Here is a 22,877-nt window from a genome sequence, read left to right on the forward strand (position 1 = left end):
ATGAATGTGTGTGTGCATGCACGTGTGTGTGAACATAATTTCCTTGTTAGTATATGAACAAGTAAAATAAGTTTACATTTATGTTTTAGAAAGAACAGACCCAGTTCCCAAACTCTTTATGAAGGATAAAGCTATTAATTTCTCTTCTTAACTTGGTCTCCAGCCTTTATCTGTCCTCCATAGGGATTCATTTTTTTAGATAAAATTGTGGCAAGAGATCTGAGATCTCATAACATCTTATTATGTCTGATTTTAGTCTGCACAGACACCTGGCAGCTGGGCTGGCAGTTCTTGAGGTTCAACAGCTACTTTCATGTATACTGGCTAAAGACAAAGTACTCAGCACCAGTTTAGGCCTAGAGGCAAGGCATGATCTTAGTCTGGGCACTAAAAAGTGAAACCTTAGAAGTCAGTAAAAAGGGACTGAAATTCTCTTTGAAGAAAACTATTCAGCTATTCTATTCAGTTTTCTAGAATTTGTCTGGAGAGAGATTCTGCGTGCAAGTGGAAATAGTAAAAGGTCAAGAGTTGTCACTCACATATTCAGAAGTAGTTTCTGCTCATTGGCACTTATGTGGTATTTGCAGAAGTAAGACATTCTTGTAATTAAGGTCCTGATTTGTGTCTGTAATAGTTTCTGCTCACACATACCCTGTTACGGCATCTCCTGAAGTCAGGGATTCTGTCAAGGGAGGTTATGATGACACAAGACTTCCCACAGCCTCCCCTCCCATAGGGCATACAGCCAGCCAGCACAACTCTAGAAGTGAGGTTGGCTGATTTAGTGCAGCCCCTAAATTGGTCTTGAGTATAGCCCCAGCAGGGATTAAAGCTTTCGGTATCATTTGGATGAGGAGGTATGGCCATGGTGTAGTAGGGCTTCTGAGGGAGTCATGTTGCTGGGAGAGGTCTCAGAATGGTCACACGTTTGGAGGGCCAAGCTCATTGCTGCATCCTCAGTCATGGAAAACCTGACCCAGGACTGCTTGATGCACCTGGAAGTTGGCTGTAAATGTGCCCTTTCTGCATTTTTTCCCATGAGGGCCTGATATAGCCTGGAGTTTTTGAGAAGTGTTTTTCTAATGTCCAGTTGACAAAGACTGTTTTGATGACAATTTGTTTTTTACCATGGTTTTCTAGATAAGAACTATGTACCAGCTAAGCTAAATAGTCTCATTTACCTTTGTAGTGGGAATGCTAACGGCAGTTGTGCATTTACAGTCCCAAGCATTGAACTAAGACTAGAATACTGTTTACACTGTGTTTGAATAAGGTTCTGAAGAAAGATCCTAACACTGTTTCAAATCAGTATAGACAAGGCCTAACTCATGTTTTCCTCAAGGAGAATAAATTATTCCCCTCAGATTTTTTGGTACCTAAAAGAACTGTGTGAATAACTCTTTTTTTTTTTTCTGGTTTGCTGGCAGTTCAAATATTTTTTTAAAATTTTTCAGGTTGACTCAAAACAAAACTTTTTCAAAAATTGTGATGAATTGAAAAGAGGAAAAAATTAGTTTTAGACCAAACCAAACATTTCATTTGACCTAAAACAAAACATTTGGTTTTTATTTCAAGGTTTTTAATGCTTTAAAAAATAAAATTTCAGAAAATTAAAAGTAATTTTGAATTTTAAAAAATTGAAACCTTTAGATTTTTTTCAGAATCTCTTACAATCACTTGGGCAAAGGGAATTTTAAAATTTTACAGCTATGGTATTTCAAATCTTTGCATTGTCATTCAGAGTGTCTTTGTGTGTTTCTCCCTGCAGATGCCAGAGGAGCAGGCCTTTTGTGTGCTGGTGAAGATCATGTATGACTATGGCTTGCGAGACCTCTACAAAAATAACTTTGAAGATCTTCACTGCAAATTTTACCAACTAGAGAAACTAATGCAGGTAGGACCAGGATCAAGCACTCTGGTCCTGTCATACGTGGTAACGTTGGGTGGAGAAGAGGTAAACTCTTCTCTTACCGCTTTAGAAAAATACAACTTTCTTCAGAAGTGTATTGGACCAAATTCTTGAGTCCTAAGAGCCCCAACGTGAGGGACATTTAAGATCTGAAGCTAAACATTGTGGTTGGGTCTGTGTCTGTTTTCTTTTGGCTTCCATATACTTACTCTTGCTAACTTTTTTGATTCAAAGAGAGAATATTTATGGTTCTCTCTCCCCTTCTCTTTTTATTTGTTAAATTGATGTGTCTACAGTAGAACTTCTGAGTTCTAACAAAATATGAGAATATTTTGGTATAGGATTGTCTTTGTTTGCATGACTTGCATTATGAGTTAAGATATACAAGCTGGGACAATTCTATGAATATGAAAAATAAGTCCAACACAGGTCATTTTGCAGGTCACGGGTCATCTTATTTTGACTCAATATGCATCTAGTTTTTCTTCGCATTTTAATTTTTTATATTAAAAGCAATTTAACTCTGACTAAATCATTACAAGTTTTATACGCTGTTGTCCTGACTAATAAGCCATTATTAACAGTCCATTAAGATTTGACCTGTGGTGCAGTTACAATAATTGAAGCTTGCTGTTGGAATCAGTTAACCAGAGTAAAAATACAACTGTTCTGCAAACTTCCCTTTCTGAGATTTAAAAACTAAAATACAATCTTGGGCACACAACCCCTTTGAATTCGCTTTCCAGGATGACAATTTGTGTATGTTTACAATTTACTGATACTTGTTATGTGGTGCTACATAGGAAAAAAAATACATTAATTTGTTCTCAGTATGTTTTTTTTCAATATTTGTACCAAACAGCTACAATGAACTTTATCGAGTAAGTGTATTTTTAATGACCAATTTAAATGATCTACAATTGACATTACTATATACCTGGTAGTTGATGATTACTGCATTCCTGGCCTGTGGAACTTGCCTCGTTGTCTGATTGTTAATGTTTTTTAATTTTTTGCTTATCTTTCATGATCCCTGACGCTGATTTAAACTCCCTGCTTCAATGTCCATAATTTAATTGTTTTCCCAGAAGAAACCATTTATAACAAAAGCATTAACGATTTTTTTAAATCGATAGTTACGCACATGTTATACTTGGCACAACTACTCTACCTTTCCATATTTAATGTGCTATAATTTCTCTTTCTAATCCCATGGTAGATTATTGATTTGATTTTGCTTTTAATAGCTAGCATGATAGAATCTGTGGTGTGTAACACAGAGAAGCTGCCACAAAATGAGAGTGAAATCCTGTCCCCACTGAAGTCTGTGGCAAAACTCCCATTGGCTTTAATGGAGCCAGGATTTCACTTTGCTCTTTTCTCAAACCTCAAATAACCTTGCTGGCAGTGCGTTTCTGAAACTGGAGGATCCTTGGGTGACATTTAAGCATTTCTCCCCTCCCCCCTTTTTTTTTTCTTACTCTAGGAGCAGCTACCTGATTTATATAGCCATTTCTCAGACTTGAACCTGGAAGCTCACATGTATGCATCCCAGTGGTTTCTCACCCTCTTTACTGCCAAGTTCCCACTCTGCATGGTCTTCCACATCATTGATTTACTACTCTGTGAGGTAAAATGACACCGTCCTTGAATCAGAAGAAATGCTTTTTGTCCAAAAAATGTTGTTAATTTTCCTTTTTTACCTCATTTTGTTGGAAGATTTAGTCATTTGTTGCTCAGTTTCTATCAGATTAATTTCTAAATGAATGCTGAATGTGGTAAACTGAAGACGCTAGCAAGGCACCTTGCTCTTTATAAATGTAGTTTTGCACTAGCTGGAAGTGATTAACTTTTTCAGGATGGACTTGTAAATAAGTGTAAGTTCAGTTAGTTAGCCATTTAATTTTTAAAATGGATAGTTCATCCAAGTTTAATAAATCTGCTTTCTGGCAACCATCCAATTGCTCAGATGAGACTGCTGAGGTAGAACTTTACATTGTTTCCCCAGATCAGAACATCCAAAGACAGTGTGAATATTACATGTTGTTTCTGATAGCCTGGTATTTCACAGATAGTGGAGAATTACCAAACAGTGCTGGTACATTAAACTCTTAGGCCTGACAAGTAGAAAATAATCAAAAGAAAATAATCAAGCACTGCCTTACTCCAGAGAACAGAGTTGCAGTTTCTTGGGGCATGTCTGCACTATAAACTTAAGTCAACCTACTTTAGATCAACTTACAGCCACTGCAGTAATTACTGCGGTGGTTCATATCCACACTACTCTTCTTCTGTTGATGGTACACATCCTCACCAGGTGCACTTCCACCGACTTAAGAAGGGCAGTGTGGGGGGCTGACAGCAAGGGCTCTCAGCACTGCGCGCATCTCCCCACTGGTAGTCCACTACCGGCTGGGACCTCAACAGCCCCATCCCACCTGGACTAGGGCAGATGTGCCTGGCTTCTCAGGTCCACGATGGGAATGGGGCAGTCGCAAGAGGCTTCTCGGCTCCCCTCCAGGAGCCTGGCTGCCCCACCAGGCTTTTGGCTTACCACTGGGAGCATGGCAGCCAACCAGCCATTCTCCTGGCGGGGAGATCTGCGCCCGGAGTCTGGTCAGGTCCCGCGCTCCCAGAGAGGAGTGGGGAGTCCAGGCTGCAGCCTGGTTGGGGAGCCGGGAGCCTGGGCAGCAGCCTGAGCAGGATGGCAGCCTGGCTTGGAGCAGAGACTGGACAGCAGCCTGGCTGGGGAGATGGATTTTTTGTCAATTTCACAATTCCAGCGGAGGTGGGGTAAAGATTATTTTATTTACTTTTCGGCAGCACAGTGTGTTCCAGTTTGGACTCAAACCATTTAGTCTTCTTTCTCTAACAATTTCTTAGTTGTGTTAGTAAAACAAACAGAGGAGAACAGAACATCAGTGCCACCCATTTCACTTACGTGCATCCTATTCCTTACGGAGTAAATCATACACTGAGTTCAGCATTTTGATCTCTTTGGAATTAAGTTAGCAAGTTTATTTTCAAAACAGAATTGTGTCATAGAATCATAGAATATCAGGATTGGAAGGGACCTCAGGAGGTCATCTAGTCCAACCCCCTGCTCAAATGGACCAATCTCCAACTAAATCATCCCAGCCAGGGCTTTGTCAAGCCTGACCTTAAAAACCTCTAAGGAAGGTGCCATAAATATAAAGGGAAGGGTAAACCCCTTTAAAATCCCTCCTGGCCAGAGGAAAAATCCTCTCACCTGTAAAGGGTTAAGAAGCTAAAGGTAACCTTGCTGGCACCTGACCAAAATGACCAATGAGGAGACAAGATACTTTCAAAAGCTGGGAGGAGGGAGAGAAACAAAGGGTCTGTGTGTCTGTCTATATGCTGGTTTCTGCTGGGGATAGACCAGGAATGGAATCTTAGAACTTTTAGTAAGTAATCTAGCTAGGTATGTGTTAGATTATGTTTTCTTTAAATGGCTGAGAAAAGAATTGTGCTGAATAGAATGACTATTTCTATCTGTGTGTCTTTTTTGTAACTTAAGGTTTTGCCTAGAGGGATTCTCTATGTTTTGAATCTAATTACCCTGTAAGGTACCTACCATCCTGATTTTACAGGGGTGATTCCTTTACTCCTATTTACTTCTAATTCTATTAAAAGTCTTCTTGTAAGAAAACTGAATGCTTTTTCATTGTTCTCAGATCCAAGGGTTTGGGTCTGTGGTCACCTATGCAAATTGGTGAGGATTTTTACCAAACCTTTCCCAGGAAGTGAGGTGCAAGGGTTGGGAGGATTTTGGGGGGAAAGACGTGTCCAAACTACTTTTCCCAGTAAACCCAGTTATAGTTTGGTGGTGGCAGTGGTTATTCCAAGGACAAAGGATAAAATTAATTTGTACCTTGGGGAAGTTTTAACCTAAGCTGGTAAAGGTAAGCTTAGGAGGTTTTCATGCAGGTCCCCACATCTGTACCCTAGAGTTCAGAGTGGGGGAGGAACCTTGACAGAAGGAGATTCCATCACCTCCCTAGATAACCCATTCCAGTGCTTCACCACCCTCCTAGTGAAAAAGTTTTTCCTAATATCCAACCTAAACCTCCCCCACTGCAACTCGAGACCATTACTCCTTGTTCTGTCATCTGGTACCACTGAGAAGAACCTAGATCCATCCTCTTTGGAACCCCCCTTCAGGTAGTTGAAAGCAGCTCTTAAATCCCCCCTCATTCTTCTCTTCTACAGACTAAATAATCCCAGTTCCCTGAGCCTCTCCTCATAAATCATGTGTTCCAGCCCCCTAATCATTTTTGTTGCCCTCCACTGGACTCTTTCCAATTTTTCCATATCTTTCTTGTAGTGTGGGGCCCAAAACTGGACACAGTACTCCAGATGAGGCCTCACCAATGCCGAATAGAGGGGAATGATCACGTCCCTCGACCTGCTGGCAGTGCTCCTACTTATACATCCCAAAATGCCATTGGCCTTCTTGGCAACAAGGGCACACTGTTGACTCATATCCAGCTTCTCGTCCCCTGTAACCCCTAGGTCCTTTTCTGCAGAACTGCTGCCTAGCCACTCAGTCCCTAGTCTGTAGCGGTGCATGGGATTCTTCTGTCCTAAGTGCAGGACTCTGCATTTGTCCTTGTTGAACCTCATCAGATTTCTTTTGGCCCAATCCTCCAATTTGTCTAGGTCCCGCTGTATCCTATCCCTACCTACCAGCGTATCTACCGCTCCTCCTAGTTTAGTGTCATCTGCAAACTTGCTGAGGGTGCAATCCACGCCATCCTCCAGATCGTTAATGAAGATATTGAACAAAACCGGCCCCAGGACCGACCCTTGGGGCACTCTGCTTGATACCGGCTGCCAACTAGACATGGAGCCATTGATCACTACCCATTGAGCCCAATGATCTAGCCAGCTTTCTATTCACCTTATAGTCCATTCATCCAGCCCATACTTCTTTAACTTGCTGGGAAGAATACTCTGTCTGCGGGTGCAATCAGTCTCTGTCAATCTAATGTATCCCTACACTCTGGTTCTTGAAGAGAAAGTTATGTCTATTCACTCCAGTCTCTTTCAGCCACTGTCATTGTAAGAGACAGTGCAGACAAGAATCCACAGCTTATCACAGCAGTGATTGCCCGTCTGACAATAAAACCACACTTCACCCTTTATTGTATTAACCCTGATAAGAAACTACAAATGCTGAAGAAAATGTAGATTATTTTGTTTTTTTTTAACTCAACTCAACTCTAGAAACATTGAAATACAGATGTCATATCTGGTAGCCTCTGTCTCATCTTGTTTGGCGAAAACACACAGAAAAAAAGATGAAAATTTTTTTTTTCCTTTTTGGGAGTATAAGTGAAGCTGTGTAAGAGGAAAAATTGGAATCTGCCAGAAAAAGTAAACCTAGCATTTGAGGGAGGAAAACCCTTTAATGCTAAAGGGGCCTAATTTATGATGGCTAAACAATAATCAGAAATATTAAAGAAATGGAGGGCTAGTGGGAAGTCATGTGTAGAAATCTCAAGCACCAGCAAGAAAATGTCTCAGACAGAAAATGAAGCAACGGTACAGACCAGCCAGAAAATAACTCTGACTTCCAGAAAGAATCCAGCCTAAAAATACTTGGGCTCCTGAGAATTTGTTAGAGGAGATAATGGTCAAAAATAGTATTAGGGTTGGCCTATGGTTAAATCAAAAATGTGTCTGGCCCTCCACAGAGAAGAAAAATAAAACCTAAGGGCATATGGAGCTTGAAAAAAAAGACAAGAAATGGGTCTTTAATTTAGGACTTCAGTCATATTGTAAAGCTACGTCTCCAGGCAGCCTCCAAGAAGAGCTATGCATCATAGCATTGCCTGCATTAAATAGCTCTTACCTTTATTTCTCAGCATATCTGTAATTCCAGCAACTGGAAGGGAAAAAAAGTGGGTGCAGCAGTTAACAATGGAAAATGTCCACCTTAAAAAAAAAAAAAAAAAAACACCTTTGAAGTGAGCTGTGTTGTGGCTTTTTTATAGGTTTCCAGCCTTTTCATTAACTTGTCTTTGTCATAAATACAGATGAATTTTGAATAGCTTTTAACTTCCTTCCTGGCTGTGCTTTCTCTATGTCTCTATCCTGCCTGTAGTTGACAAAATATTTACATCCTCAGTAACTCTTTCATGCAGGAAAAAAAGTCTGAAGAAAGAAAAATGGGGAACCAAACGCTGAATAGATGGTCAGAGCTAGTCACTGGCAATGAGATTCTCTGGTCCCCATGAAAGTGATGCTAATTATGGTTCTACTGGATTAACACTTTGTGCCAGACAGGGATAATTTCAGGTGGGGTTTATCAATATTGATTTTATCTGTGCTGGGAGAGGGAATAACATTGATAATTCAAAGGGGTATTTTAAATCCTCATTCCAGAAAGGAAAAGCATTTTTTGGTGACAGCAGTATCTTATAACGAGCAAGGATGCTGCTTTCCACTGGAAGTCTCACGGAAGAGGTCACTAATGAACCTTAATAGGTGGGGAAAATAAGAATTTGGGGGGATGGAGGATAGGAAAGAGGAGAAACTAAATGGCAAACCAGTAATATAGTGATAGATAATGAACTGCTGTTCAGGATTTCTTTTTTTAGCATTATAGTGGTGTTTGTGCGTCTACAGCAAAGGTCTTTTAATCTTTTCCGTATACATAGTTGGATGGAGATAATATTTTCCTTGTTAAAATTCATAGCAGTCTGGAACTTGCCATGCAAGGTCACAGTGAATGTTGGGAGAATATCAAATGGTTAGGTTTGAATGTGCGTTCAAAGGCTCAGCTGTGTATCCAAACCACTGCCTTTTGTGAGCATTCCCCCCCATCCCACCATCATCCTCCCTGTGACCTCCAGTCATCAACTTCCCCTCTACCCGTCTCCCAACTGTTGAAGATGTGATGTAGGCCTAGGGTGCTCCACATTTCCAATGTCCCTGCACTAATGCCTCCTAGGAATTCCTCGTTGTCACCTCTGTGTCCATGCCCTGTCTGGAATGGGGAGGATTTTATGGCTGAGGGACTTGAGCAGAGGCTATTGCTGCTGATGGCTAGAGAGGATTAGGGTTGGGGGTATGCTTGTCACTGTTGTTGATTATTTATTTATTTAGATTTTAACAACAGTAAGAAATAAGCCATACAAAATGCTCTAGGCACTCTGAATAATTGATCTTACAAGCATACAGCAGAATTAAAAAAATCACATATGGGTTGCAAATGTAGCCCATCAGTAGAATTAAACAATCAAAAACTGTAACAAAGTAACAGGAACATATCCTCATACAAGGACAACAGGCTATAACACTCAGGCATAAAGGAACATATCCGTATCCTAACCCTTCCCCACAAACCCTGTGAAGGAAATGGTTTTTGAAGCTTAACCAGAACGTCATCAAGTTGGGGCTCTCTGGACCAGTCTGCAGGATATTGATAGTTGGAAGGTGAACAGCAGAGAATTAAATCTAGGTTGAATTAAACCTAGATTTAAGGAGTGTGGAGTTCTACATAGTGGAACAGAGTGTTAGGAGAACTAAACGTCTCACCCATCTAATAGATTTCCATATAACATTCTTGAATAGCTTACTTTTGAGTAGATCACCTCAACCCCAAATGAGAAGTGCTCTTTTTTCAATTCAGTTCTCATAAATGTAGGTAAAATAGGCTCACCCTCTATTGTCGGTAATCCTTGAGACTCACATTCCTCAATCTCATTTTATCTCCAGTAACCTGATTCTTCACTGTGCTAAACATCGCCTGCCTTCTTTAAACACTTACTCAGATTGGCTTATCCCACCACTTTCTTCCCCATTGTTTGCATTTTAAAGTCAAAATTGCCATCCCTCCTTGATCATTGTGGAGATCCCAGGAGAAATGGTACTTCTTCCTTTTTAAAAAATGTGGTTGTATTTGCTATGTAGGGCTTTCTTATTGTATGTACATAAATTAGTTTAGAAATACTAAAGATCATATTTAATAGATCAAGGATCTCTTATCTTACTCTTTTTTTTCTGTTTGACAAGTTGCTTTCTTATGAGTGAACTTTCTTAGTATCTTGTGCCACATACTCAGTTCTTTCACAACACTGAATTCTTGGTCCATGTATGTATGTATAATAGATATTTAGATAATTGTACTGAATCTCAGTGAGTTAACATTTTACATTTTTTTTCATAAATATGCATTTTAAAAAAATGTGTTTACACAAGTCTAACTACGTATTTATTAGAAAGCAAAAAAAAAAAAAAAGATTCTGACAGGTAAATTAGATGCCTTTTATAACCTTTCATGAAATTTTCTGTTAAAGGAAAATGTTCAATACATGGAGTCGTGATACAAGCAGTATTGTCAAAAGCCAGGAAGTTCAATGCTAAAGCTGTCACTCCATTATTAACTTTGAATTTCCTGGTGCTTGTTGGTTTGTGTCACAACTTTAATAATAACTTGAAATCTTATGTTTAGTTTTTGATTACAGAAGGCCATTTTTGTGCAAAACTTTGAGGATGTTGAGGTGCATAAGGATTACGTTTCTCTCCTTCTAAAGGGTATACATTAAATATTAGCACACATCTGGTGGGGCTTGGTGCATGTTTGGTAGTATCAGTCATACCAGAAAGAGACAGTTGTCACAAAAATGAATAGTCTGGATATCGAGCTGCCATTTTGGGATCAACATTTCTGAGGACTGAGTAGAAATGAGTTACGCAGAATTCAATCTATTTTTTGTAAATTATGTGTATTATAATTATAGTATTCAGAGACTGGAAAATCTGAGTCACAAAGAGGTGAAGCTAACTTTCCTAAGGTCACACAGCGACATAATGGTAGAGCTGGGAATAGAACAGATCTCGTGACTCCTTGTCCTATATTATAACCCTGGACCATTCTCCTTCCATAAATATTCAGCCCAGAATTTGTGTAAAAATAATGTTCAGAATCAGCCTTGGTAGATTATTTGTATAAAATAATAGACTGATAGATTTGATTGTAAATAAATCATAGAAAATGTTGTTTAAATCTAGTGAGTGGGCATGAATTCAGAGTTAAATTGTGGAGCTCTATTGTATAGCTATGATTCTTGAGGAGCGCTAGGTTTCATAATGAAATAGTTAAAGTTGCAAAGGGATTATACACATTGTCATGGAAGGTTTGATTTTTCCAGTGCAGTGTCTTGCTGGGCATGTAGGTGCTGGGAAACACTAAGCAGAATGGTATAGCTCAGACCATAAGACTAGTCTGCTCAGCACATTAGTTCTGACTCTAGTACTAGAAGTCATAATAGCCTGTTATTTTTTATCTATTGTTGTCAAACTCTGCTGTGATTCTATCAACAAAGCCAAGTTGAAAAAGAACAGATTAATATTTAACCTGTTAAACTTCCTCAGGAATTGGATCTGGAACAAACCCACTTCCTCCCCAGATCTACAGTGGGGTAAAATGTGAATTTAAAAAAATAGTTTACAATATTTTATCTTACCAAGGTTCTGTTGACAAAAATGCTGGAACTTTTCAGAATTAGCTATATAGTCTATCAAACCTGTAATTAAGCATCTGCCAGGATTTCCATTATGCATGTTTTACTAAAGCTTATTAAATGGTAGAGAGGGTTCTCTAAAAATAAACCCTATTTTAGAGTTGTAACAGTTCAGACTTAAAAACTAGCTTTAGATCAAAATTCTGTGCAGAAAGTTTCAGCATGAAAATATACCATTGCAACAGTTGCACAGATGTGTGTTAGGTTCTGTTTCCCTTCGCTCCTGTAAGTCAAAAACAACTTTATTTGCTTTAAATAAAAAGGGTGTAGATCAGTGATCCCCAAACTGTGGGCTGCACCGAGGAAAATTCAGGGAGCACAGTGGGGCCTGGGCCCATCCCCATGGGGGGCAGAGAGGGAGCACCACCCAGCCCCACTCTGGCACCACCTTGCTCTGGCCCCGCCCCCAGCCACAGCTCGGGCCCCAGCCTCAGCCCCGCTCCTAGCTGCAGCCACGGCCCTGGCCTTGGCTCCCGGCCCCAGCCACAGCTCTGCTTCCAGCCCTGCTCCTGTCCATGGCTTCTGGAAGGGGGTGTGGGGGAGGACATGGACAGGTTTCATTATGGGTAAGGGGCGGGCATGACAGAAAAGGTTGGAGGGCCACTGGTATAGATGATCAGACTTTAAGTTTAGGTTAAATGCCCTTGCCACTTTTTTTTTCGTCTTTAGTCCACAGCCCTTCTTCCACATCTCTCTCAGATCCTGTGGAGGTGTTTTCTTTTCTTATGTCAACCAACCACTCTCATAGCATCCAGTGTTAACTGGGTAGTATTTTCTTCTGAGCCCATTAACATTAGTCCTTAAGAGTTTATTGCAGGGTGGGATGGGTAGGTTATCAGCAACACTCATGCTTAGGGTACTAAAGGGTAGGATTTGAACCTGTATGTCCAATATGGTACACTAGAAGTACTCCTTTTCTTTTTGCGAATACAGACTAACACGGCTGTTACTCTGAAATCTAGACCCACTGTGTAGTAGTTTGAAAGAAAAGAGTAAATGAATTAGTTATTTCACTCTCAGAACGGGTTAAATGAATTGTTCGTCCATTTGTTAGTTGACAGGATTCCATATCACATTCCTTCCATTACCACAGGCATTAATTGACACTGCTCTTTGCAGTCTCACAGGGTAAAGTATTGAATAGACATGGTGTCTGTAATGTGGCTAATAGAGGGCTTTCATCTAAAAGGTTGTCAATCCATCATCTTTGCCCAGAGTTAAAAGATCATTGAAGATTACAAGTTCCTTTTTTAAAAAAAAGTGTAACTACAGCTGTGAACTGAAGTGAACTGTAGCTCACGAAAGCTCATGCTCAAATAAATTGGTTAGTCTCTAAGGTGCCACAAGTACTCCTTTTCTTTTTACAGCTGTGTAGTGTGTTTTAAAATATTGAAATGGTAGAACTTTGTATCAGGACTACATACCTGATACATAAAAAAGAGTGTGTTTATGTACATATATTTATATATAGATTTTTATATTGTCAATTTTGAGATTAGAATTATACAGCCAGTGGATTTCATCCATGTCCTCCTCTCCCCCCACCCCACCCCCACAAAATTAAGGTAGTGGAGTTAAGTCAAGTTTGCTATCTCTGAACTCTCTTGCTTTCATGGGTTTATGTCAGACATTTAGACCTATTTTAAACATAACTGTAGTTGAATTTATCTTATGGTTACTATAGGGGTTGGGGAGAGGGTTTCCAGTACTGGAACAGAAATAAATGCAAACAGTTCAGCAATTGGTGTAGTATATGGCTGAATGAACCTTTAAAGTTTTTGTTTTAAATGGTTTAGATTAGAATCACAAAGGGCTTAAAATTAGTTTCAAACTAATGCTCACAAAAACAGAGGAAGACTAAATTGCTTGAGTGAATGAATATAAAACTGCAGCCACACACAGTACCAATCTCTTTCATTGCCACTGGATCATCAGAAAACAGACCATAATTACTCACCTCTAAAGCTGTATAGAAACAAAAAAATCAAAGCTTGGGTCTAAGAAAGGACTACTTCATGGAGGACATCAGGAGGGCATGAGGTGGCCACAAGACGACCCAAGATTCAACAAAACCCCTTTTGTTGCCATCCAACTAGTCCTATGTGCACCTGTAATTTAGGTACCTTTCATTCATAGATGCAATTTATTTATCCCAAAACTAATGTGCAGTTTTAGGACAAAGCTGATGACAAAATATGAGCAAAGTGAGAACTATCTTAGACCAATCTGTAACTCAGGATAACTTATGTGAGCAGAAGTTGCCTTCTTGGTCTTGTTGATTTTATGAGGGGGAGCAGATGAAGGGGAGAAGAGTTGGGAGTAAATTGCTTTGGCTGCTTTTGTTTTTACAAAAGAAATATTTCTCTTTTTGAAGATGTGTGTCGTGAGTTAGGTGTGGGGCATCAGGTTGTGAGGGGATCAAAACAGAGATTTAGTGGGCCAAGTGGCCTCGCCCCCAGTATTGCCAGAGCTGCCCTGGCTCCCAAGACAGCACAGCCCAATGGCCAGAGTCAATGCAGCCGCCTTTCAGTGCAGGGGTGTGCGGCCCAATGTCCAGAGTCAATGCAATGCAGCTGCCATTTGGTGCAGGGCAGTGCGGCCCAATGGCCAAAGTCAGTCTAGCAGCTCTGTAGATCAGAGTAGTATGGCCCAATGGCCTAGGTCAGTAGGGCAGTCCTTCTGCTGCGTCATTCACCCCTCCGAGTGCTGGCTGCCTCACTGGCAGGGCAGCTAGGGTAGGGAGGCCCGGACCCACTCTGCTCCACCGGGTCCCGACCCAGGGCCCTAGAGAATCAGTGCTTCCACAATCAGTCTTGGTCACCCAGTGCCTCAGTCCTGCTCCCTGGATCGCTTCCTTCCCTTCCTTCCAAGGCTGGTAGCCTCGTGGCCTCCGTTGTCTCTCCTCCGTCGTCGTTGGCTGGGGGTCTGTTGGAGCCTTAGCCTGGCTGGCTTCTGGATCCTGGAGCTCCAGCAGTCTCCCTGTGGGAGCCTGCAACACAAGTCTACTCTTGTCTGTCCCCTGCCTGAGCTGAGGTACTCCCTTTTATACTCTGGTTCCAGCTGGAGCATGCCCAGCAGGGGTAAGAGGGATGTGGCTTCCTCAGCCCACAGAGTGAACCACTTCTGAACCAATGCCGGGTAAGTATGCCCCATCACAATGTGGCTGAAAATTTAGCAAATTTCTATGTTGTGTGCTGAATGCTGAATTATGGTGGACAGGAGAGAGATGTCCAGCACATAATTTAAAAAGTAACTTTTAAAAAATTCTTTGATTCTAAATCAACTGGGTGGATCTAATTTTTTTGCTGATGTCCCAGAATTCATGTGTTTTATGGCTTCAGTGCTACCCTGCTGGAAATCTTTACTGTATCATTGAGCAGTCTCATGGGAGATTGGGAACATTTCCCTTCCCCCCCACCCCCATAGCATATTTTTACATTTTGTCTTTTTCTTTTTAATTATTATTTTAAGGATAAACCTAAAGATTAAACGTTTATGTTAATTCTCAAGAGTCTGGTCATTGCGACAGCAAAGTTTCCTGATTTGGTGAAGCTCCAGAAAAACACGTTCAGGGACCTCCCAGGCAACCCACCTCTTGCTAACATACATAAAGAGTATACATACATTTTTTATAATGTGATGAATGCAACCCATAGCTTGAATGACATTGAGCACATATTTCTGATCTTAGTTTAGTTTTAAACTTTGTTTTGTAGTTCATTATTAATAAACATCCTCTAAATGTTTAAGACTGTTGCTTTGGCCAGAATTTAAGGCCTTGTCTACACTATAAAGTGTTTGTCAGTACAGCTATACCATTATAGATATACCAGCAAGGCCTTCTACAGGGGAGACAGATTAAAGAGCTTTTTGCTGGTTTAGCTTTATACCAATTCTCCCCCCCGCCCCACTCTCCCCTTCAAAAAATAAGCTATACAAGCAAAAATATTTTTGATGGTATAATTTTTTCTACACTTGTCTTTTGCTGGGCATATCTATGTTGATTAGGGAAGTGATTTCCCACCCACCCCCTTCTCCTAACTGAGATAGGTATTCTGGCAAAACTTCTAAGGGTATGTCTACGCTACGAAATTAGGTTGAATTTATAGAAGTCGATTTTTAGGAAGCGATTTTATACAGTTAATTGTGTGTGTCCCCACTAAGTTCATTAAGTCGGCGGAGTGCGTCCACAGTACTGTGGCTAGTGTCGACTTTCGGAGCGTTGCACTGTAGGTAGCTATCCCACAGTTCCCACAGTCTCTGCTGCCCATTGGAATTCTGGGTTGAGCTCCCAATGCCTGATGGGGCAAAAACATTGTTGCGGGCGGTTTTGGGTACATGTCATCAGTCACCCCTCCATCCGTGAAAGTACGGTAGACAATTGTTTCGCGCCTTTTTTCCATGCAGACACCATACTGCTGTCAGCAGACAGTGCGATAGGACTGCTAACCGTCATCGTCATCCACCGCTTCCACTGCAGCTCTGCCCTCCTGGTGCCATGAATCCACCTCTCAGGTCCTCTCGTCGTTCTGTATAAATATCTATTCTCGGTGCATCTGTTGTCATCCACCGCTTCTGCTGCAGCTCTACTCTCCTGCAGATGCCATACCACAGCAAGCATGGAGCCTGCTCAGCTCACCGCTGCTGTTGTGAGCATTGTAAACACCTTGTGCATTATCCTGCAGTATGTGCAGAACCTGCAAAAGCAGGCGAGGAGGCCATCACGATAGTGATGAGGACATGGACACAGACGTCTCTCAAAGCATGGGCTCTGGCAATTTTTACGTCAGGGTGGTAATGGGGCAGGTTCCTGCCATGGAACACCGATTCTGGGCCTGGGAAACAAGCACAGACTGGTGGACCGCATAGTGTTGCAGGTCTGGGATGATTGCTGTGAAACTTTCGCATGCGTAAGGGCACTTTCATGGAACTTTGTGACTTGCTGTCCCCTGCCCTGAAGCGCAAGAATACCAAGATGAGAGCAGCCCTCACAGTTGAGAAGCGAGTGGCGATAGCCGTCTGGAAGCTTGCAACACCAAACAGCTACCGGTCAGTCGGGAATCAATTTGGAGTGGGCAAATCTACTGTGGGGGCTGCTGTAATCCAAGTAGCCAACGCAATCACTGAGCTGCTGCTATCAAGGGTAGTGAATCTGGGAAATGTGCAGGTCATAGTGGATGGCTTTGCTGCAATGGGGATTCCCTAACTGTGGTGGGGTGATAGACGGAACGCTTATCCCTGTCTTGGGACCGGACCACCTTGGCTGCCAGTACGTAAACCGCAAGGAGTACTTTTCAATGGTGCTGCAAGCACTGGTGGATCACAAGGGACGTTTCACCGACATCAGCGTGGGATGGCTGGAAAGGTGCATGATGCTCGCATCTTCAGGAACTCTAGTCTGTTTCAACAGCTGCAGGAAGTAACTTACTTCCCAGACCAGAATATTACTATTGGGGACGTTGAAATGCCTATAGTTATCCTTGGGGACCCAGCCTACCCCTTAATGCCATGGCTCATGAAGCCATACACAGGCAATCTGGACAGTAGTAAGGAGCAGGTCAACTATAGGCTGAGCAAGTTGCAGAATAGTGGTAAAATGTGCATTTGCACGTTTAAAAGCTCACTGGCACAGTTTACTTACTAGGTGAGCCCTCAGTGAAACCAATATTCCCATTGTTATTGCTGCTTGCTGTGTGCTCCATAATATCTGTGAGAGTAAGGGAGAGACGTTTATGGCGGGGTGGGAGGTTGAGGCAAATCGCCTGGTGGCTGATTATACACAGCCAGACACCAGGGCGGTTAGAAGAGTACAGGAGGGTGCAGTGTGCACCAGAGAAGCTTTGAAAACCAGTTTCATGACTGGCCAGGCAATGGGGTGACAGTTCTGTTTGTTTCTCCTTGATGAAAACCTGCCCCCTTGGTTGACTCTACATCCTTGTAAGCCAACCGATCTCCCCCCTTCGAACACTGCTTTCAGAGGCAATAAAGTCATTATTGTTTCAAAATCATGCATTCTTTATTAATTCATCACACACACGGGGAAAACTCGCGAGGTAGCCGGGGGGTGGGGGGTGAGGAGGGAAGCACCAGATGGGGTGGTGGATGAGGGGAGGAGGGAAGGACAAGGCCACACTACAGTTCAAAACTTATTGAATACCAGCCTTCTGTTGCTTGGGCAGTCCTCTAGGGTGGAGTGACTGGGTGCCCGTAGTGCCTTTCCTGCAGCTCCACCAGATGCCTGAGCATGTCAGTTTGCTCCCCCATTAGGCTCAGCATTGCATCCTGCCTGCTCTCAACATGCTCCTCCCTCCTCTCATCGCATTCATTTAATGCTTTCCTGGACTCTGCCATTGCTTGCCTCCACGCATTCTGCTGAGCTCTTTCATTGTTGAGAGGACTGCATGAGCTCTGAGAACATCATCGCAAGTGCATTTTTTTCACCTTCTAATCTGTGCTAGCCTCTGGAATGGAGATGATAGGGGGAGTGTAGAAACATTTGCAGCTGCGGAAGAAAAAAAAACGGAGAGTAGTATTTAAAAAGATACATTTTAGAGAACAAAGGGAAGACTATTTCACACTGAATCAAGCAATTCACATTACATAACACATGTGCTTCACACCCCCACCTCCCCCTCCCCCCCACCGCATGGTTAGTATCAGAGAAGATCCCTCTCAGCCAAACGCGAACAGCTCAGCATGAAAGGGCCTCCCCGCACTGTGTGGCAAAGCTTTTAGAGTACCTCCAGGGGAGCTTCATGGAGATGTCCCTGGAGGATTTCCACTCCATCCCCAGACACATTAACAGACTTATCCAGTAGCTATACTGGCCGCAAATGCATCCCAAGTCTTCAGGGCAAATTAATAATTAAACATACTTGCTTTTAAACCCTGTATTGTATTTACGAAGGTACACTCACCACAGCTGCCTTCTCCAGCTTCATGGTCTGGGAGCCCGCCTTGGGAGGGTTGGGAGGGTATTAGCTCCAGGGTGATGAACAGTTCCTGGCTGCCAGGGAGAAGAGATTCTCCGCTTGCCTGCTGTGCGCTATCCTCTTCCTCCTACTCTTCCTCATCCACAAAATCCTCATCCCTGTTGCGTGAGACTCCCCCCTGGCAGGTGTCCACAGACAGTGGTGGGGCAGTGGTAGGCTCCCCCCCCCCCCCCGAATTGCATGCAGCTCAGAGAAAAGCAGCAATTTTGGGGCTCTGACCCGGGGCGACCCTTTGCATCCTTCGTTTTTTGGTAGGCTTGCCTGAGCTCCTTAACTTTCACTCGGCACTGCTGTGTGTCTATGTTGTATTCTCTGTCCATCATGCCCTTGGAGATTTTGGCAAATATATTGGCATTTCATCTTTTGGAACGGAGTTCTGCCTGCACAGATTCTTCTCCTCATAGAGCGATCAGATCCAGTACCTCCCGTTTGGTCCATGCTGGAGCTCTTTTGCGATTCTGGGACTCCATGGTCACCTGTGCTGATGAGCTCTGCATGGTCACCTGTGCTGATCAACTCGCCACACTGGCCAAACAGGAAGTGAAATTCAAAAGTTCCCAGGTCTTTTCCTGTCTACCTGTCCAGTTAATCTGATTTGAGAGTGCTGTCTAGAGCGGTCACAATGGAGCACTCTGGGATAGCTCCTGGAGGCCAATACCGTCCAATTGCATCCACACAACCCCAAATTCAACCCAGCAAGGGTTGATTTTGGTGCTAAACCCCTTGCTGGAGAGGAGTACAAAAATCGATTTCAAGAGTCCTTTAAGTCAACAAAACAAGTTTGGTTGTGTGGTTGGGTACAGGGTTAGATCGACCTAATGCTGCTAAATTTGACCTAAACTCATAGTGTAGACCAGGGCTAAGTGTAGCCCAACCCAGACCTAAGAAAAACGTTGTCATTGAGGTGTGAGTACCCTATTTAACTTTCCTTCTCTGGCTGTGAGTTTTATTAGTTTCCTCTGTATTAAACTTACATGCTCTCTGATCATTTGATATTCATTGGACAGGTATTCTTCTGCAAAAAGGAACTATTCAGAAGTCAAATAACTCCCAAATACAAGAAAGCAGTTGGTGAGAATGTCTTTTTTAAGTTGCTGAGCATGCCTGTTAAATTCCCACTGAATTATGTACTGTAGGAGTGCTGGTAATAATTGGAATAAGGATCTAATACAGATTCCATTGAAACCAATTCCTAATTTGCCAGAATCAGGCCTTTAGAGAGGCAGAGATAGCGTTATAAAAATGCAGTGCCTTTCAAATATATCAGTCTGTGGTCAGACCCAGATTAGACCCTGAGAGCAGAAGAACATTTATTGTCTATTGTTACTAATATATATATAGTCTGTAGATATTTTCTCTTTATTTTTGTAGAGCACTGTACAGGCTTTCCTTTATTTTCTTCAGCACCAGCTGTGAACCACATAGTGCATTATCACAACATGCTTTTGAACTCTGTCTCCCTCATTTTACTTGAAGAGCTTTTGAGCCACTTTCTAGCTAGTCTCCCGAAGGATAATTTTTTTAGGTTCCTACCTAACATGATTCCTACCTAACATGTACTGCCATCTGCTGCTTGTGGATAGGAGCATATTTTAGTCATTCCAGGAAGTACATAAAGCAAAACCACAATATCAAAAAGAACTTAAGTAAATATTACAAATTGAGAAATGACATTATATTAACCATTGTTGTATGCGCTGCTGTTGTAGCCCTGTCGGTCCCTGGATATTAGAGAGAGAAGGTGGGTGAGGTAATATCTTTTACTGGACCAAATTCTGTTGGTGAGAGACAAGCTTTCAAGCTTACACAGAGCTCTTCTTCAGGTCTGGGAAACTAACTCTGAGTTATACCTTGAGTTAGTTTCCCAGACCTGAAGAAGAGCTCTGTGTAAGCTCGAAAACTTCTCTCTCCCCAACAGAAATTGGTCTAATAAAACATATTACCTCACCTACTTTGTCTCTGTTATATTAACCAGCCCAACAAGATCAGCTGCTTTTTTTTTTTTTTTTTTTTTTGGAAGGATGATGCTATTGAAGCGTGTACTAAATTTCTTACTCTGAATATGGGGAAATACGGCCAGCCTCTCAGATACCAGTGTAGGCACCTAGCTTATGACGTCCTATGACAACCTTGACACTTGAGATTTACTGGGATGCTTACGTTTCAGCCCTCATATTTGTAGGTAATCACCTTATACAATCATTAAATTGTGTCATCTGTTGTTGTGGTTAATTCATATGTAATCAATGTGTGATGAATAGATTTAAGTTGGAGGTATAGGAATAAGTAGGATTGTATTATAGGGGTATAAGGCTGACAAGCATTTATGAGTGATTAAGTATATAAGCAAGTAAGGCTGTAATGCAAGGCCTGCAGGCTGAGGCCTGTAAGGTTTTAACTTACCTTTTCATGGCCTAATGTGGCTAACCCAAGAGTAACCCTGTGCCAGTGAAGTTACAAGATTACTGTAAATTATGTGCTAATAGATGGTTATCGGGAAAATATGCCACAATGTACCACATGTTGCGCGATTGTAACATCTTGGGAAATACTGCAGCAATCACAGTTTACCATGGGGACTTGTAAATGCTAATGAAAATAAGGGGTACTAAGAGGATAGCCTCTGAAAAGTGGGGCCTCCCAAATTTTATAGGTATGGAAGTCCAATTAAGGGAAAAGGGGTTGGAACCCTTAAGCGTATGTAGAAGAGTTATGGGTGTGAGTGTAACAGAATAAAAGGACTGAATAGTGAGGAAGAATGCATCAGCAGACCTTCCACAGATGACCACTTGTTGAAAATTTCTCCTATCCTTATGGTACCCTTGGGGATATGAGTATGAAAATATTGATGCTCGACATCTTATGGTATTCCTACACTTCACTTAGGTGTCTGTAACTGTGGCATTAATTATCTGTGTAGTAAAGTTTTTAATAAAGGAAATATTAATAACTTGTGAATGCTGTTGTGGTCCCTACTATCATTACTCATGTGCTCCCGGAGTCTCCTGCTCTAATGATATTTCTAATAGTGGGACTCACCCTGCTGATTCTGATAATGTAGCCTTTAGGGAATGCGAACCTTAGGCACAAGTTACTATGGTTTAAAATACCATTGGTAATATCAGCCCCTCAATAATATAAAGGCCATGGAAGCAGCTGATCAGAAGACCTTTTCTCAACTTTGGAATCCATTTGATAATTGTATTTTTAATGTAATTGTAAAATGCACCTTGAGGCTATGATGAGAGCTATATAAACTCAATTAAAGAGGTAGGAGCAGGTCCTTTGAGTGTGCCAAGTGCATTTGGTATAATTAAAAACTCAACATAAACTGTTCCATGTACCATGCTTACAGTCACAACAGTATCTTCCTGTACTTTGAAACAGAGAAACTATGGCATGGCAATTACTTTTGGAATGGGAAATATACACATTTTAATGGCATCCATTGTACTGTCACTCTAAGATCCTTCACATGCAGTGAATATAAATCAAATATAGGCAAGTTAAACTCATTCACTGACTGAATTCATCAAAACCTCTTCAACTCACTGTACATGTATCCCTCAGTATGACCCATTAAAGAAAAACCCAGAATGATGAATTGGGGTAATGTTCCATTTACAGGGAAGAAAGAAAACCTGTATTGGGTGCCTGTGGTTTAGTGGATTAGGCATAAACCAGAATCCTGGGTTCTTTTTCTTACCTTGCAACTGTCTCATATATATTTAGGCAAGTCACATGTTGGGAAGAACTCACAATTGGGACAAGATTTTCAAATGAGCTCAATTCCTAGTTAGTCACCAAAATAACGGGCCACGTTTTCTAAAGAACTAGGAGTTAAGCGCTGAGCTTTTTTTTTTTTGAAAATTTGGCAAAAAATGCCATAATGCGGACTGCTAGGTGGCTGAGCACTTTTAATAAATGACGACACCCTTAATACTTAATACTTAATAATCTATCTATCAAGCTATCCAGTTTACTTGTCTATTTAATCCATTCAATTGAATCTAATTTAGATTCTTATACTATTTCCATCACCATGGTATCTGAAAGAAATACCGATACACCAGAACCCCGTTTATCCAATCTAATGGGGACTGGGTCAAAATCAGATTATCAAACATTTGGATAAGCCAAGGAATGGGAAAGTGCAAGTCTGCAGTGCCATCTAGCGGCTATAGGGGAGATCTCTGCTTCTGGACCTGTATGACCTGGCTAATGGAGGGTTGGATGAACAGGGTTCTACTGTATATTAAAAAATAGACATGAAGATTTCAGTATTTTTCTTTCTCCTCCTCTTTACTATAGGGACTCCATTTTTTATTATTGTTATGTTTTTATTTTAGGTGATTTTGGTGGGGCTATTGAAAAAGGCTAGGTTGAAGAAGTAAGTTATGCCTTCTACTCTGAAGACATTGGGGT

General features: G+C 41.6%; 1 protein-coding gene across 9 annotated transcripts in view; it reads left to right on the forward strand.

Annotated features, from left to right (window-relative positions):
* RABGAP1L (RAB GTPase activating protein 1 like) overlaps positions 1-22,877 on the forward strand; it is a 530,390-nt gene that overhangs the window by 361,153 nt on the left and 146,360 nt on the right. For 8 of the 9 annotated variants that reach the window (XM_073356445.2, XM_073356440.2, XM_073356441.2 and 5 more), the window contains 2 exons: positions 1,769-1,894; positions 3,396-3,539. The exons of the other annotated variant lie outside the window; for it this stretch is intronic. In XM_073356445.2, coding sequence (XP_073212546.1) covers positions 1,769-1,894; positions 3,396-3,539 — 270 coding nt within the window. The remainder of the gene's footprint in view (positions 1-1,768; positions 1,895-3,395; positions 3,540-22,877) is intronic. 9 annotated transcript variants of the gene reach the window in all.

Source organism: Lepidochelys kempii, chromosome 8 (assembly GCF_965140285.1).
Source record: "Lepidochelys kempii isolate rLepKem1 chromosome 8, rLepKem1.hap1, whole genome shotgun sequence".
Lineage (NCBI taxonomy): Eukaryota > Metazoa > Chordata > Testudines > Cheloniidae > Lepidochelys > Lepidochelys kempii.